General features: G+C 41.6%; 1 protein-coding gene across 2 annotated transcripts in view; it reads left to right on the plus strand.

The window, feature by feature from the left end:
- The window catches only part of EML5 (EMAP like 5), a 332,722-nt gene that overhangs the window by 149,392 nt on the left and 164,078 nt on the right, over positions 1-19,252 (plus strand). For both annotated transcript variants that reach the window (XM_089778388.1, XM_075926740.2), the window contains exons 17-19: positions 2,721-2,821; positions 10,599-10,801; positions 13,151-13,262. In XM_089778388.1, the coding sequence (XP_089634514.1) occupies positions 2,721-2,821; positions 10,599-10,801; positions 13,151-13,262 (416 nt within the window). The remainder of the gene's footprint in view (positions 1-2,720; positions 2,822-10,598; positions 10,802-13,150; positions 13,263-19,252) is intronic.

Genomic DNA, 19,252 nt, shown 5'->3' on the forward strand with positions numbered 1-19,252 from the left:
GGGACAAGCAGTCTCATCTCAGAGGATCTCGAAATGGATCTCCTCCTGTATTCGAACATGTTATACACTATATAACAAAGACTTACCTGAAACCATTACAGCACATTCCACCAGGGTGATGTCTTCTACAACTGCCTTCCTCAGCAATGTCCCTCTTCAAGACATATGTAACGCCACCACACATTTACACAACATTACGCTCTCTCCTCTTCAATTGTATCTTCTATGGTGGTGGAGCAGGCAGTATTATCCACAGTGACTACCACATGGCTCCAAACCCATCTCCGCGGGCTGACAACTGCTGTGTAGTCACCCAGAGTGGAGCACCCATGGGGACCACTCAAAAGAGAAGAAAGTGTTACCTTGTGCAGTAACGTTGGTTCTTTGAGATGACCCCCGTGGGTGCTCCGCTACCCTCCCTCCTTCCCCTCCTTTGGAGCCCCATGCTCTAATGGGTAGAGAAGGAACGGAAGAGCCTCGCTGCGCGCGTGCCTAAAGGATTCCAACGGCACAAGGGGGCGCTACGGCACGTGTGCGGCACAGTGGAAACTGCAAGGACACACCAGCACCCAGAGTGGAGTACCCACAAGGGACGCATCTTGAAGAACCAACATTACTGCACAAGGTGAGTAACTCTTTCATCTTATCTGATGGCAGTCTCCAGGCTACTCTGACCTGTTGGCAGTTCACAAACAGTCATCATTTAAAAAATGACTTTCAAATACCTCCTCTCCAAATTGTAGCAGCCATGGATATTTTTCAGTGTTTCTCAACCAGTGGTACGAGTACCCTCAAGGGTACTCGAGAGAAGTCTGGGGGAATATGTCAACACAACTGAAATTGGGAGAAAACTAAATTTTTGTTTTAAGTTTTACAGTGTTTTATTATTTTTGTACTTTTTACTCCCAAAAATTTCATTGCCCGCCCAACTGTGATTAAGTTGTTTAAACAAATGCATTGCAATGGTAGAAAAAAGAATTGTGTGTCTGAAAACTGTAGGTACTTGGGATATTTATAATTTTTTTTAAAGGGGTACTTTATAAAAAACGGTTGAGAAACACTGATATATATGACCTAGTAGGGGGAGCCAATAGAGAAGGCTACATACCCAGAGAAATTGCATCTCTGTAGGCACTGCACTTATTATTATTCCGGAGATAAGGTCAGTTCTTCACTGGTGTCTTAAACTTCTAAATGTTTACCAGATTTTACAAGAATAAGAGTGCTGCGGACACATTGAAGATTGCTGTCTAAGTTGGTGTCTGAATTCCACTTCAATAAGCTGTTTGTCCTAATAGAGTGTTTTGCATGTCCATTCTGGAATACTCTTTTCCCTATGTTTGATGTCAGAAGGTGTTTAGTATTTTTTTTTTAAGAAAAAGCCATCAGAAAGTCCACCTTTTTCATTTGATGCCACTTCATTATGCAATATACTTAATAAGAAGGATAACAATATGACTGCTATTCTATTGCTATTAATGGAATTGCTTGATACTGAAGGCATTGTCAAGGTTCACTCCTTTTGAACCAGTGTTGTCACCATCCCCTGCTTAAGGTCTATTTTCATTAAGAAACCTCAAAGCAGATTCTTAGTCTACTCCAAATACATTAATTAAACATTTAATTGCTTGGATTTTACCTCCAGAATATTTCAGACTCATCATGTTAAGTAACTTATTTTGAAAGTAGTTAACATTTTGCAGGTTTTTTCTTGCATCTTTTTTTTTTCCTGTTTTTTTTTTTTTTTTTTTTTTTTTTTTGGTCAGGGCCCATTTTTAATTTTCTGTTGATCATTTTGGTTTGGTTTTGATATCTGGGGAGCTGTGCCATTAGAATTGACTGCAGTGTTGGAGGACAGCATTTATACACAACAGATTGTGGTGTAAGGTGATTGGTAAATGAACTGGCTTGGTGTCTACTCTGTTAATGCTATCCTCAGAGTCAAAAATCACAGGAAGCTAAAAGCTAGAGACCTTCTCCCTTTCTTATGCTAAGGAGCAAAAAGCCATGAGTGAGAAGCCGTACAAAATGGTATTTCAAAGAGAAGTAGGAAGTAAGTAACTTTCTCTTACAGATAGGAAATATTGCTTAAAGTGTTAAGATCTTTCAAAACAGTAGCATCTTTATCTGTGTATTGTGTGTCTGAGGACATAGAAAGAAATAAAAAACATGTCAGCAAATAAAGATTTTTAAAAAACCTGCTGAAGATAGGCAAGATAGATATGACAAACATTGTCATACCCTCTATTGCTTAAATCCACTAGAATGATGGAGTTCAGTAAAAACACATATGTACATTGAAATTGGTTTTCAGAACGAGAAACGAATGTAATAAGGTCTGCTATTAAAGTAACCTTATAGTCCGTAATTTGATATCAAGGTTTATTTCCCAAAGAATAAATATCGTTGCATTATTTTGAGTTAGGTATGTTCTTTTCCAAAGAAAATGCTGTTGAGTAGATTGCCGTAGTAGAATAGTTTCTCCAGCTTTCTGATCTGCAAACTGTGAAATTAAGAGCGAGACAGATAAAAATGCTACTAAACTCAGTACCTTTAGTTAAATGGTCTGCCTTTCTATTTGTCTTAATAGAAGAGAATTGTTAAGTACTATAGGAATATTGTGTGAGAGAGACATTAATAAGATAAACACTCATGCAGATATAAAAGTGTATACAGTCTCTGTGTATCAGGGCAGTGAAATATTTTATTTTTTATTTCAGAGGCAGCAAAGATAAGATTTTTGTTGTTAAGATTAATCCTTACATTCCTGATAAACTGATAACAGCTGGAATTAAACACATGAAATTCTGGCGTAGAGCAGGTAAGGAAAGGCTTGTTTTTCTTCTGTTTTTAATTGTAGCATTTTCTGTTCTAAGTTGGTAATTGTTATGTATTAATAGGTTATCATCATTTAACTCCTATTAATAATAAAAAGTAATTTCTGTTACATTAGTGTCAAAGACTCCTAAGAAAGATCATCCACCCATTGTGCTAGTTGTAGTACAGCATGCACGAAAACATAATGCCTAACTTGGAGAAATTCGTCTAGTTTATTTATAAATAATAATTATGCCATTCATAGTTGTCACAATGCACGGAAATCATACCATATTCCCCATCATAGTCTCTTGAGGGCTCCCAGTCTAGGCTCCAGGCACTTCAGCTGTCATATCTCTTGGATGGAGACCCATGTCTGTCTGCCTCCTGATCAAGGTTTTTTCGGGGTTACACAGTTCCCTGCTTGTATTGGGAAAGTTCCAGCAAGCCAGACTGCCTAAACAAGCAAGCATCTGCACTATCCTTTCTCTTTGAAGACTATGAACAACATAATTGACAGCAGTTATAAGTTACCACAGAGCCTTTTATAAGCACTGACATTTATCCTTAAGGTGAAAGTATTAGAGAAAACAACTTAAAACAAAAGAACCTACATGCATGATAATACCTTACCAGAGGCCACCCATTTATCTTATAAGACCATGGTAAGCAAAAGTCCTTCCAACTCTTCCTAGGAAGAATTGGAGCCCCTTAGATAGACGATCCTGTCCATTTCTTGGATCAGAAAGAAAGGCGGAGTCAGGTTTAAACTCAGGTTTATCCCAAAGTCTTTTCTTTGCCTGTTGGTCTCTATGGATTCTAGTTTGAACTAGTATATGTGAGCCTCTTCAGGAGGTGGTATGTGGTAACTTTCTGGGAAGATTACAATCTGTCTGATTTGCCTTAATCACAACCTGTTTTAGCTCCTGTAGGAGCCCTTCCCCAATGAATAGAACAGTCATACATAAACATTCATTTAAAACAATATACCTCAAACATGTTTCATGGAGTTGCAGTGTTTGTCACATTTCATGAAGAAGTCACATATAGTGCAGCCTACAATAATCCATAAATATATAAGGTGTTTCAAGAATATTTCTGTTTCAGAATTATATAGCTCAAAATATCTCTATTATATCTCTGGCTCTTGGATAAAGTAATAAATACCATATACAAAAGAATTTTCAAGTGAGACCAAAAAAGGCAAGGTAGTTTCAGATCTTCAGTATTTAGTAGGTAAAATACTTGCATAGGTGCATGCATATATAAAATAGAGATATATTAATATAAATCACAAAGAGATGCAATTTGAATAATGTAAGGTCCATGTGTAACAACCAGAAATAAGATTTCAGAAAAGGCACTGGCAATGAATATTCCTACTAATTATACTTTGTGTAGCTGCCTTTGCTAAGCATGAGCACAAAAACTCAACAAGTTAAATAAAAATCTATGTTTCATCTATTTGAAAATCTTTAATTTAAAGCAATAGAATAACTCCATCTAAATGGTATTCTGAATTCTGGTGTATCAGGTCTTCAAAGGGATATGAAACCAAAAGGGTATTTGAAAAGATAACCTCCTTTGCTGAAGAAAATTAGTGTCAGCAGGACCTCAGAATATTCAGACATCATCGAAATAGGGGAGCCTTTGGCCCCCCGCTGCGATCTGTTTGCAAAGCATTTTGCAAATAAGATCTCCCGCGTCCGGTTGGATTTGGACTCTGGTTGCTATGTAAGTGGGCACGGAATGTGCTGAGTGCACCACCTTGTCTTTTTTCTCTGGATCAATTTCAGCTATTGCAGACTGAGGATGTGGACAAGGTGCTTAGAGGAGTGCAACCAACTGTGGGCTTACTTGACCCCTGCCATTCTTGGCTTATTAAATCTAGCTTGGCTTTAATTAAATCTTATTAAAGGGATGACTGGCTGGGTGTAGGGGATTATTAATGCATCTCTTAGATCTGGTATGGTTCCTGCTGCCTTGAAAGAGGCAGTGATAAAATGTTACTCAAGAAGACTTTCCTGGACGCACATGACTTAAATAACTATCACCCAATTGCTAATATTCCCTTCTTGGGCAAGGTACTCGAGCGGGCAGTAGCGTTGGAGGATAGCGTCATAATTCAAAATGATCTGAACAAATTGTAGAAATGGACTGAGGTAAATAGGACGAAGTTTAATAAAGACAAATGCAAAGTGGTCCACTTAGGAAGAAACAATCAGTTTTACACATACAGAATGGGAAGCGACTGTCTAGGAAGGAGTATAGCAGAAAGGGATGTAGGGGTTAAAGTGGACCACAAGATGAATATGAGTCAGCAGTGTGATGCTGTTGCAAAGAAAGCAAACATGATTCTGGGATGCATTAACAGGTGTGTTGTGAGCAAGACACAAGAAGTCATTCTTCCGCTCTACTCTGCACTAGTTAGTCCTCATTTGGAGTTAGGCCTCAGTTAGGCCTCCAGGTCTGGGCACCGCATTTCAAGAAGGAGGTGGAGAAATTGGAGAGGGTCCAGAGAAGATCAACGAGAATGATTAAAGGTCTAGAGAACATGACCTATGAAGGAAGGCTGAAAGAATTGGGTTTGTTTAGTTTAGAAAGGAGAAGATTGAGCAGGGACATGATAGCAGTTTTCAGTATCATAGAATTATAGAATACTAGGACTGGAAGGGACCACGAAAGGTCATTGAGTCCAGTACCCTGCCCTCATGGCAGGACCAAATACTGTCTTGACCATCCCTGATAGACATTTATCTAACCTACTCTTAAATATCTCCACAGATGGAGTATCTAAAAGGGTGTAATAAGGAGGAGGGAGAAAACTTGTTCATCTTGGCCTCTGAGCATAGAACAAGAAGCAATGGTCTTAAACTGTAGCAAGGGAGGTTTAGGTTGGACATTAGGGGAAAGTTCCTAACTGTGAAAGTGGTTAAACACTGGAATAAATTGCCGAGGGAGGTTGTGGAATCTCTATCTGTGGAGATATTTAAGAGTAGGTTACATAAATGTCTATCAGGGATGGTCTAGACAGTATTTGGTCCTGCCATGAGGGCAGGGAACTGGACTCGATGACCTCTCGAGGTCCATTCCAGTCCTAGTATTCTATGATTCTATGAAATCCCGACCACAGTAGTACACTCTTCATTGGCATGGTGACACTCATACCCAACAACAAAATCTCCCTAGCATATTCAGAGAGGCCACTTCTCAAAAAGCTACCTCTCACACACCTGTAGCCAGGCAACAATTTTTGAAGGTGTGGTCAAGATCTCAAGAAGTCTACACCTTTTTCTAGTTATATTAACTATCTTTGACATCTAACCAGTTTGGTGCCTAATTAGCTTGTTCTTTCCATCATGGAGACTAATCATGTCAGACAAGTGGATTTTAGAGATCAACGCGGAAGGATACTTCATCCATTCCTGTTTATCCTACTCCTCCCACCTCCCTCTTCATTCCCCTTCAGGGACCACTCTCGTGAACCCATTCTGTGACAAGAAAGAAATAATCTGGAACTGGGAACTTAGAACTGGTCCCTTCGCAACAGAGAGGAAAGAATTTCCACTTCAATTTTTTTCTGATCCAGAAGAAATCTGGCTAGTGGTGGTCAGTCCTTGACCTTCAAAACCTAAATAAGTTAGTCAAACTGCAACACTTCAGCATGGTTATCTTCTCTACATTTATCCCAGCATGGGAACAGGGGGCAGGTTCTTGGCCCTCTACCTCTAAGATGCCTATTTTCATTTCATAATACACCTGCCCACACATTGGTTCTCCAGTTTTCCATGGCAACCGACCATTATCAGTATAAGGTACTGCCTTTTAGACTGTTGACAACCTACTAATATACCCCCAAATCCCTGACCATCAGTTTTCTATCTGCTACTTATGATCCATAATCCTTGAAATTGCAGACATCCCATTATCTCAGGTATTGACACACTCACAGCAGGGTTATCCATTTATGTTCACTCTCTCCTCAGACTCTATGTTAGCAGCACCCCTAACTACCTTCTATACACCACTGACTTCCTGAGGAAACTACAGAACATCAGTAGTCTTCCTGAAAACACCATTCTGGCTACCATGAATGTAGAAGCTGTTTATACTAACATTCCACATGATGATGAATTACTGGCTGTTACCGACACTATCCCTGATGATGCCACTGCACACCTGGTGACTAAACTTTGAGATTTTGATCTCTACCACAACTATTTCCAGTTTGGGGTCAATTTGTATCTTCAAGTCAGCAGCACAGCAATGGGCACCCACATGGTCCCACAATATACCAACGTCTTTATGGCTGACCTTGAACAGCGTTTCCTCAGCACTCACCCCTTAGTTCTGTTATTCTACTTACAGTACATTGATGACATCTTCATCATATGGACCCATGGAAAGTTTACCCTGAAAGAATTCCACAGGGATTTCAACAACTTCTGTACCACCATCAACCTTGTCTGGACCAGTCCACACAAGAGATTCACTTCCTTTGTCCTGTAGTGTTATAAAATGATGGCCACATTTCCACCCCTTATACAGGAAGCCTACTGACTGTTATACTTAGTTACATGCCTCTAGCTTTTATCCAGGACACATTATCTGATGTATTGTTTATAGCCAGGCCCTAAAATACAATCGGATTTGCTCTAATCCCACAGACAGAGACAAACATTTACAAGATCTCTGTCAGGCATTCTTAAAACTTAAATACCCACCTAAGGAAGTGAAAAAACAGATTAACAGACCCAGATGAGTACCCAGGCATCAGCATCTTCAAGATAGACCCAACAAACAAAATAACAGAATATTCACTAGTCATTACCTATAGCTCCAGCACATCATTAACAATCTACAACCCATCCTGGAAAATGATCCCTCACTCTCACAGGCCTCGAGGGATAGGCCAATCCTCACTTACAGACAATTCCCTAACCTGAAACAAATTCTTTCCAGCTACCACATTACACCTCAAACATACTCACCCACCCCCTGCAATAAACCCCGGTGCCAACTCTGTCCACACACCTGCACAAACGACATCATCACAGGACCTAATCACATAAGCCACCACATCGGAGGCTCATACAACTGCACATCCACTAATGTGATATATGCTATCAAGTGCCAGCAGTGCCCCTCTGCCATGTATATTGACCAAAATGGACAGTCTGTACAACAAAGGATTAATGAACACAAATCAGATATTCGAAATGGTAACACACAGAAACCTGCTGGCGATCATTTTAACTTGCCCAGGCACTCATTAGTAGATTTACAGGTGGCTTTTCTCTTACAAAACAATTTCAGGAATCAACTAGAGAGAGAATCTACGGAACTAGCCTTCATATGCAAATTTGATACTATCTCATGCGTCCTGAACAAAGACCATTATATTCAACACAAATTATATCAAAATCTAAGTATCAGGCACTTACAGCTTACCCTCTTAACCTCATTTAGCCTGGACACTTTAACTGACGTTTTTCCCCTTTCTTTTTTCCTTCCCCTCTCCCCTCTTTTTCTGCTTTATAATGCAACCTACGTGTGTCTTGTTCCATATTCATCATCTGAAGAAGTGGGTTGTGCCCATAAAATCTCATACTATTTATATATTTTAGTCAGTCTCTGAGGTGCTATGGGACCATTATTGTTTATGGTTTTTAGTTATAGACTAACACAGCTATCCCTCTGAGTCTCTTGTGTGTTCTCTCAAGTCCTCATGGTAGTTCTGCCTATCTTAGTAAACAAGGTATCATCTCCTCAGAGCCTCATCTGAAGCTGACACTCTTCATGCTGTCTGCATCTCAATGGACTTTTTCACAAATCTAGGTGTCCATATGAACTTCGAGAAGTCTACTTTAATACCCATGCAAAACCTGGAATTCATCAGTGCACAACTAGATGCCATACATGCCAGAGCCTTTCTTCCTCCTGACAGATTCTTGACCATAGCAGATCTTGTATCCGAGGTATGAGCCTGTTCCCATATCTCTGTCAGAGTATGTCTTCAGCTACTAGGACAAATGACGACCACCACATTCATGGTAAAGCACACGTTTACAAATGTGATGCCTTCAAGTGTGGCTCTGTACAGTGTATGCCCCTCACAGACAAAGCATCCATAAACTGTTATCCATGCCAAGGACCGTCAAGGACTTACTGCTCTGGTAGATATAAAGGAAAGAACATTTATGTCAGGGTTCCTTTCCTTTAGCTGGCACCAACCATGATTCTAACAACTGATGCCTTTTTCATAAGTTGGGGAGTGCACTTTTATATTCATACAGTGCAGGGCAGATCGTCTTTAACACAATCCACCCTACATATCAGTCTCCTAGAGCTACAGTTGGTCTACAGTTCCTGTTGGCATATCCTCCCACAGATCATACATTGCACCATCAAAGTCATTTGTACAACAACAGGCAAGTCCTACTCTTTATACTTACATTTTTCCCCACATACAGGATCTGACCCCAGCTTCTTTCTACACTCTCTTCGTAGACTTCCATTTGAACCAATGGCAACGTGTTCCTATGTTCACTTATCAGTGAAAACTGCTTTTCTCGTCTCTTACCTCTGCCTGATGGTATGATGAAATTGGGTCCTCATGACACCTCCCCCGTACACACACTTTCATAAACTGAAGAATGCACATAGTGACAGTATCATGTAAAAGGTGTAGAGACTGTAATTGTGAAGGAGACTTATTGTGAGTAGAAGCATTGATTTATTGAGCAGTCCTATTATATTCAAGTCAAGATCCACTGCTGAAAGTAGAGTGGGTAGGAGACCACATGATACTGAAGTATGTGTTTTGAAATCTTCATCCATGCCAAATACTGGCAAAGAGATCCAGGGGCTTTGCCACTGAAGTTATAGCATTGTGCTTTGAAGATATAAAAGTCCCTAGATCTTAATCTATTAGGTGGCACTGAATCAAACTTGGAATTACTCTGAGAATTTTGAGAAAATTAATATCTTATTTTCACGGCTAAAAGGTCATAAGATACTGGATATAGGGCTGACATACAGAAACTATTTTACATAAATTGTGATTGCCTTTCAAATATATTGGTAGTAACATTTTTGTCATTTGTAGGCCAGTATAGGATACCATATCAACACACATTTTAAAGCTAAAGTTCTGAAATAACTTTCTTTCAAAAATATAGCATGAAAAGAATGGGCTAATAGGGTTTTAAGTTTTTACATTATGGTAATATGGTCATCAGAGCTGGCCCAAGGTATGGACTGACTGGGCTACTGCCAGGGGCGCCCAGACCTCATGGGGCGGGGCCATGCATGTGCCGGGCGCCTGGGGGTGGGGCTGTGCCTGCGTCGCACTCCCGGAGCACACAAATGGCTCGGGCCAGCCATGATGATCATCCCAAACTTTCTCCATTAAAATCTTTATACCATACAATCATATGACAGAGAATTAGTTTATATGGAGTGTCTCTCTCTCCGTCTCATGCACACAGGCATGCACACACACATTCCATCTGATACGGCTGTGTTTGCGTGTGTATAAATTCAAGCCCTGATTCAAATAGAATGTAAAATTAATTCCTAAAAGAGAAAAGCATTATTTTTCTTTAAAAGTGCCAAGTGGGGAGGATAGTTAAAAATAATGATTTCTGAAGAACCATCGAAGTATGTTTATTTCAGTGCTAAAGGAAAACAGATGTATTATTCTGGGTAGATTGACTCGTAAATTCTTTTGAATGTGGCATTATGCAAGCATTTGATTATTTGTTTTTCTTCTAAACCAGGAGGAGGACTGATTGGAAGAAAGGGCTGCATAGGTGCAATGGGAAGAACTGATACAATGATGTGTGCAGTATATGGTTGGACAGAAGAGATGGCATTCTCTGGAACGTCCACTGGGGATGTGTGTATCTGGAGAGATTTGTTTCTCATCAAAACTGTCAAAGCTCATGATGGTCCAGTATTTAGCATGCATGCATTAGAGAAAGTAAGTGAATCATTTGGATTTTAAATGAGATATAGTTTGGATTAATAAGAATCTCTTTGTGGCTAGGCCTAACATGAATGCAGTCTATTACCATATAAATGGAGTTCAGGATCCTAGATGGCATAGGTGCAATGCGAAGTCAGCAGGAATGGAGTGTGCTCTCAAGTCAGCAGGAATGGAGTGTGCTGCTTTTTCCTAATAAAAGGAAATGCATTGTATATTATTTTGCAGTGACTCCTCTCATTGATATTAAGAGCTGCATGCCCTCTTGTATTTAAGGATGTTAAAATGTGATTATCTGGCTAATTGTATAGTCGATACAATTTGTATTAACTATATAATAACTATATAATTGGTCAAAAAGCACTGCTGTGCAGTCACAACAGGGATAGCTCTAGGAACCGACTCCAGCCAGGAATGAGCAGTCCTGGCTCGTGCAGGCTTTTGATATTCCTCTCTGATAGAGGCAGCAATGGGGTGGAAGTGACTAGTCGAGTTGCTAGTCTATTATTCAATAAGCATTTGCTTATCGGATAGTTGGCTAGTTGCTAACATCCCTACTTGTATTATGATTCCTTAAGAGGAAAAATAGATAAAGCATGTAAAATGGAGGGATTCTTAGGGGCCTCTCAGGATTCCCCAATCATTGAGGAAAAGGGAATTCTGTTAACGTTGCATTAAAATAAACATGCCGGTTATGTTAGTTACTCTGTGAAAACTGGAACAGAAGGAAAATATAGCATTAAAGTTTGCTTCATGTACATGGAACAAGCTGTGATAAGGAAGATGCTGGGGAAGGCCGTGGGGAAGTGGTGCAGAGATTTGTAGCTGTCATACACTATTACTAGAAACAGTGCAGACAGCTGCTGCAGAGTCTCTGGGCTAGAACCCAGAGTAGTGGATGGGCTTGGGTCACTCCCTCCTCCCAAAAAAACTCCCCAGTTTAATACAATAAACAGACTGAATTTAGTACAAGGGCTTACCCTACCCTGTATCGCTTGGAGGGGCCACGGAGAATATGAAATTTGATTTCCCCTCTTTTTTCCATGCTGGCCAGTGATGAGACTAGCTCAACAAACAGCTGGTGTCTAAACTGATGACTGCTAGGAGCCTCTGAGATAAGTAATCTGCCTGAAAGCGCATGACCCACTAAAGTTGAGAAGGAGCTTGGTCACAATAGTTAAACCTTGTCTATGCTATACCACTTTAACTCTGCTTGCAAAGTTAAAGCAACACAAGCCCTCTAATGTGATAAACTTATGTTAATATAAAGATATATTGATACAGTTATTCCAATATGGGAAGTGGAATAAGCTACATCAGTATAAGATACCTTTATATCAATACAGCTATGTCCCCATAGAAGTTGTACCTGCATAACTATTTCAGTTTAAAAAACAAACAAAAAATCCCTGACCATAATAGTAACATTAGTACTAAGCTTGTATATAAATCTGACTTTAGTCATCTGGAATTAGATATACATTTAAACCAGAGTATGTCCTTGTGAGCCAAAGGAGCTATAATATTCTTTTTTTTGGTCACAGTTATAATTAATTTAGGTATAGGAATGGGCAGTGTTTAAGATCAAACTCTGTTTTTCCTAATTTATAACATTAAACAATTTTAGAAATATTGCCAATTTATCTATTGTCAATGTGTTCTCCCTTATTAAATAATATCAGTCTCCTGATCTAGGCAGAAGAATAGAAATAGAGTGTTCCTGTTAGAAGAAAGGATCCTAACCCACAAAGTTCAAATACAGTTGTAACCTTTCTCCACATTCATAAATATGCCAGGGCTGTTATAAAAGCAGGTCTGGGAGATCCAGATCTAGGATCTGGTCTGAACACATCTCTTGTTTAGTAGTTTACTATAGTTTCTCATACAAGGAATAAGAATTTAAATATTTGAAAGATGCAAACAACAAAGCAAAATTATTATTGTGTGTTACCAGGTGTCATTTTGATTTATTGATAGAACTAAGAAAGGGAGAATTCAGATAAACTATCAGGAAAAAATTCTGACAGTGAAATGTAGTAGGCCACTGAATAGTCTTCCTTGAGAGTGACAGAAGTGTCACCACTTGGGACCTTAAAATGCAGACTGGACAAAGCACTAAAAATGCACTATAGAGAATTATACTTCATTGACATGTCTGGAAGATTGAATAGATCTTTTCCATCTCTAAATTGTATGAATCTGTGATTTTACAGCTACATTATTATGTGCAAAATATTTTCAGTGTTGGCACAAGTCATTGTAAAAATAAGATACCTTTAAAAAAAAAACCTAATTTTTCTGCGGATGACAACACATGATATAATCCTATTGTACTTTTTGTGGCAGGGATTTGTAACTGGTGGAAAGGATGGGGTGGTGGCTCTCTGGGATGACACCTTTGAACGCTGTCTCAAAACCTATGCCATCAAACGAGCTGCCTTGGCCCCTGGCTCCAAAGGTGATTTTATAGTACATCAAACCTCTCTGTTTTATCTTGCCTTTAAACACTGTCTTTAGTAAGGTTTTTCTGCTAAGTTTTCTTCTTCCAGAATAAAAGGAAGTTTTGTGGGAGTAAAAATGATAAAGGAAACAAAAAAAGTTGTATTTGAAAATTGTTGGTTCTATTTAAAGTGTGCTTCTACTCTGAAAAATGATTAAGTAAAAATAGCAACTTCTAATCTTGCAAATACCCTTCCTTTGTGTATTCTGTCATATCTGTGTTCTTTAAATGACAACAATAATATTTTTCATGCCTATTCATATTAGAACAAAGCCAGACAGGAGACACTGAATGTGAAGACTCAGTTGAGTAATAAAAAAATGAAATTTTTCATTCAGTTTCACTTGTTCACATCCAGGAAGTCAAACTTGTAGTATAGAATCTTAATCACTGGTTAATCACATATATCAGAAGGAACGAACCTAGCTTTACACTGATCAGAAGTTAAGTGTGCAAGACTAACCAAGAAGGAAAAAAACAGTTGTATTTTCAAATTGAGCATATTTGTAAATCATTGAGGATAAATACTCATTCCAAAATACTCATTCCAGTTAGGGCATTTTGAATATGGACAAGAAATATGAATGAAAAAAGCTACATTTGTCCTATATGATATTAAATTTAGCCTAGTGCCAACCCATGGTCTGAAGAGATAATCTGTGCATGGATTAAAAATTACACTGACTTACTATTGTAAGTTGCAGAAAGTTCATTTCCATATACTTTTTACCTTCTATCTTGCTGAGTCAGCAGGTTGGTTTGGAACGAATTGTCATTCCTTCCACAGACCTCTATGGACTATTACAATACAGAAGTCAGGGTAGTTAAAAAACATTGTGAAGCTGTGCTCTGAAAATTATTCTAAAAATGGTACCCTGGTGTTCCATATGTTTAATCTTCTTATTGGACCTATCTTGCGAAATAAAGGAATGAATGGAGAAAATACTTTTTTTCTATTAAAGTTTAATGTTCTGTCTGGCTTGTTTTCATGTGAGCATGTGTGAGCACTGAAATGTTTTCAGCCTTCTAGTTTCTTCAAAGTTCTCCCATTTGCTGACTGATGTTGGTTCTGATATAAAGCGCTTCCTTCTCCATTCTGGAGATTTCTCTGTCTTCTCTAAAAAAACTGAGTGTCTTCTGTTTTTAGCTTACATCATTTGACTGTCAAAAGGATGACTCTCCATTAGTTTATTAAACTTGTTATTATTGCAGTTAAAAAGCAGTTTAACACATTTTACTGATGTATTCCACTCTAAATTTATTATAAAAGCTTCAGAGGGGTAGCTGAGTTAGTCTGTAACTAGAAAAACTTAAAAAACAACCAATATTCTAGTAGCCCCTTAAAGACTAACAAGACATGTAGATGGAATCATGAGCTTTCGTGAGCATAACCCACTTTTTCAGATGACTGGAATATTAAAAGTCCAGATCCAAGAATAAATAAGAGGGAAAGGGAGGAAAAAAAGGAGAAAAAAGACAGTGAATAGATTGTTCACATAGTTATAAGAGGCTGATAAGAACAGTTAACACCTCCTTTCCCCCCCTTCCTTTATTTATTCTTGGATCTGTACTTTTAATACTCCAGTCATCTGAAGAAGTGGGTTATGTCCACGAAAGTTCATGATACTATCCACATCTGTGGTCACCAACCTGTTGATCATGATGGACTGGTTGATTTTGGCGCAGTCTTCCCTCATTTCCCCCCACCCCCAAAAAGGAAGCCCACACTGGCACTGCCTCCTGGGAAAATGGAAGCAGTGCCAGCCAGCTTCCTGTGGCATGGTCGGGGAAGTGCCTGGCTGCATGCCAGATCTAGCATCTCAGCAAGCGCGCACGCTGCTCCTCCCCTCCTCAAAACAGCTAGCGTCCTTCTGAAAAGCTGGATCTGGTACGCAGTCGGGGTCTTCCTTCCCTGTGCTGCCTTCCTTCCTTCCTACAGTGGGGAAGGAGAAGTCTCCAGCTGCACATCAGCTCCAACTTCTCAGGCTGTTTTGGGGAGAGGAGATCCCCAGGTACTGGCTAAGCTGTCTCTGTCCCAGCGCCCTAGCCAGACCCCTCCCCCAATAGCAAGCTACCCCCTGCCCAGACCCCCACGAGTACACTGCCCCCTGCCCAAACCCCCACCAGCACCTTGACCAGACCCCCACCAGTATCTTGCTCCTGCCCTCTGGCCAGACTTCCACCTGCACTCTGCCCAGACCCCCATCAGTCCCCTGACCTGGCCCCCACCAACACCCTTCCCCCTGCCCAAGTCCCCACCAGCATCCTGCCCCCTGGCCAGACCCTCACCATCAGTCTTCCCCCTGCTTAAACCCCCACCAGGACCCTTCTCCTTTCACTTCTCTCCTGGCCAGACACCTACCCCCAGCTTGCTCCTGTACCCTATTTTCCATCCAGATTCTGCATGCTCATCCCTATCCCACTCACTGGCAGCCCTGCACACTGGATCCCTCATGTTTTGCCCCACCTCAGAGTTCAGAGGGGCCCACAAATTCCATTCACTCTGGAACCCCAGAAAGGTTAATCTGGCCTGAACCTCAGTCTTACCTACCCTCTCCCTCATGGGGCTGGAGTGCCAGGGGAGTGAGGTGTCTCAGTTGGGGCCACATCAGTGAGAAATGTTTTTTTTTGGAGGGGTTGGCTTTTTGCATCTCACTTGTGTGGTCTCCGACTGATTTTTCTGTGGGTCAGTGACCTGTGGCCCAAAACAGGTTCACTGCCCCTCTCATAAATAAAGACAATGCTGAAACATTGTGTGTCTGACATAGTTTATTTAAAAATGAAGCCTGGCCAACAAGTCCCCAATTGGGGCCAAGCCCCCATCTGGCCACAGCATTATAACACTCCTGCACACAAACCCCAGATTCTAACTCTGAGCCTATCATACACCAGAACCCCTGTCTTGAGCCTCTCACATCCTCAAACTCGTGCACCCCCACATCCCCATGTAGGTACCAATGACATAGGGAAGGGTAGGAGAGATGTCCTGGAGGCCAAATTTAGGTTGCTAGGAAAGAGACTGAAATCCAGCACCTCTATGGTGGCATTCTCGGAAATGCTTCCAGTTCCACGCGCAGGGCCAGGCAGGCAGGCAGAGCTTCGAAGTCTCAATGCGTGGATGAGATGATGGTGTAGGGAAGAGGGGTTTGGATTTATTAGGAACTGGGGACAATTTTGGGAGAGGGGTAGCCTATACGGGAAGGATGGGCTCCACTTAAACCAGGGTGGAACCAGACTGCTGGCACTAAACATTAAAAAGGCTGTAGAGCAGTTTTTAAACTAAGAGATGGGGGAAAGATGATTGGTGCGGAGATGCACGTAAATCGGATGGAGACTTCTCTTAGAGGAGAATCCATTGATAGAGATTCTCTAAGCTGTAGTCAAAAAGAGAGGAGGGGAGAGGGCAAACCATGGGCCAGAGCAAACAATCGCATACAAAGGAATCCAATGCATCAGGGAAGGGCAGACAAATAAGCAGTGGCAAATTTTTAAAGTGCTTCTACACAAATGCTAGGAGTCTGACTAATATGATGAGTGAACTAGAGTACCTCGTATTAAAGGAGGAGATTGACATAATAGGAATCACTGAAACCTGGTGGAATGAGGAAAATCTGTGGGACACAATCATACCGGGATATAAAATATATTGAAAGGATAGAGCAGGCCGGGTGGGTGGCGGAGTGGCACTGTATGTGAGGCATGTAGAAGAACGTAATTTGTTGGACAAAAGTCAACATGGTTTCTGTAAAGGGAAATCATGTCTTACTACTAGGACGTTAGTTCGAATTAACTTTCATAGGCGCTACACTAGCGCTCTGCTAGTTCGAACTTATTTCGAACTAGCGGAGCGCTTAGTTCGAACTAGGAAAACCTCATTGCACGAGGACTAAGCCTAGTTCGAACTTACTAGTTTGAATTAAGGGCTGTGTAGCCCCTTAATTCGAACTAGTGGGAGGCTAGTCCTCCCCAGCTTTCCCTGGTGGCCACTCTGGCCAACACCAGGGAAACTCGTATGCCCCCCTCCCGGCCCCGGAGCCCTTAAAGGGGCACAGACTGGCTACGGTGCCCGTGCCAGGTGCAAGCCTGCCAGCACTCAGCCAGCAGACCCTGCACCTGGCACTCCATGAGCCAGCCACCCGATGCCCCCCAGCCCTCCGCCTCTTCCCGGGACCAGGTTGGCAGCTCTCAGGAGCCTGGCCAGGACCGCAAGAGGCGGGCACCCACCTGGGCTAGTGCAGACATCGTGGACCTCGTCCACAAACTCCGCACTAGGCACAGGAAAGTGGCCGTCTAGGGCACGAGAGCTGCCAACCTGGCCACCCAGGAGCAGGTTTGCATGAAAATCAGGGTGGTCCACTGAGACCCCCGACCCTGAGCCCTGAGCTTAGAATGGCCATACTGGGTCAGAGCAAAGGTCCATCTAGTCTAGTAGCCTGTCTTCCGACAGCAGCCAACCCTAGGTACCCTGGAGGGGATGGACCAAAGACGGTGACCAAGCCATTTGTCTTGTGCCATCCATCTCCAGCCTTCCACAAACTTTGGGCAGGGACACCATTTCTACCCCCTGGCTAATACCACTCCATGGACCCAACCTCCATGACTTGATCTAACTTCTCTTTAAATTCTGTTCTAGTTCTAGCCTTCACAGCCTCCTGCAGCAAGGAGTTCCACAGGTTGACTCTTTGCTTTGTGAAGAACAACTTTCAGTTACTAGTTTGAAGCCTGCTACCCATTCCTTTCCTTTGGTGTCCTCTAGTCCTTCTATTATGGGAACTAATGGAGAACTTTTCTTTATGCACCCTCTCCACACCACTCTTGCTTTTATAGACCTCTATCATATCCCCCCTCCATCTCCTCTTTTGTAAGCTGAAAAGTCCCAGTCTCTTTAGCCTCTCTTCATATGGGACCTGTTCCAAACCCCTGATCATTTTAGTTGCCCTCCCCTCTCCCAGCTTCTCTCTTCCCCTCTCCTACCTCTTTTTCCCAGTCTCCCCCAGTTTTGTTCAATAAAGAAAGATTCTATTTTTGAACACACGTTTTCTTTATTTTGTACATCAGGAAGGGGGGCTAGGAAGGAGTAAGTGGAAGGAGGTGAGGGAGGAATGGGGTACGAGCCCCCAATGGGGAGGACTGGGGTGGCTCTGTGGGCTCCTCGGGGTGGAAACTTTCCTGCAGCCCCCCGATTGACCCCTCTCCCCAGATGGCAGCCTGCGGCAAGTGCATCCGGGCTGATGTCCGAGTGCTGTGATGTGCCGAGTGTGGGCACTCAGGGCACTCCAAGCCAGGACTGCTTTGCAAGCGGGAAATCCCCTGAGAACTGTCTGTCCAGGGTGCGGGTCGGGACACTTTAAGCATAGCCCTCGGCTAGCCTGAGACAGCAGCTCCACTCTCTAAGTCCTCATCTGATGCCCTGCCTGCACTGCTTCCGGCCATCCTTAACCCCAGTTCAGGGTCCACTCAGTGTGGACATGCTAGTTCAAATTAGCAAAACGCTAATTCGAACTTGTTTTTAAGTCTAGCTGGGCTAATTCGAATTAGCTTAGTTCGAATTAGCGCTGTAGTGTAGATATACCCTTAGAGTTCTTTGAAAGGGTTAACAAACATGCAGACAAGGGGGATTCAGTAGATATAGTATACTTAGATTTTCAGAAAGCCTTTGACAAGGTCCCTCACCAAAGGCTCTTGTGTAAATTACATGGCCATGGGATAAGAGGGAAGGTCCTTTCTTGGATTGAAAACTGGTTAAAAGACAGGAAACAAAGGGTAGGAATAAATGGTAAATTTTCAGAATGGAGAGGGGTAACTAGTGATGTCCCCCAGTGGTAAGTCCAGGGACCAATCCTTTTCAACTTATTCATAAATGATCTGGAGAAAGGGGTAAGCAGTGAGTTGGTAAAGTTTGCGGATGATACCAAACTGTTTAGGATAGTCAAGACTGAAGCAGACTG

Source organism: Pelodiscus sinensis, chromosome 5 (genome assembly GCF_052426305.1).
Source record: "Pelodiscus sinensis isolate ZL-2025 chromosome 5, ASM5242630v1, whole genome shotgun sequence".
NCBI classification, from domain to species: Eukaryota; Metazoa; Chordata; order Testudines; family Trionychidae; genus Pelodiscus; species Pelodiscus sinensis.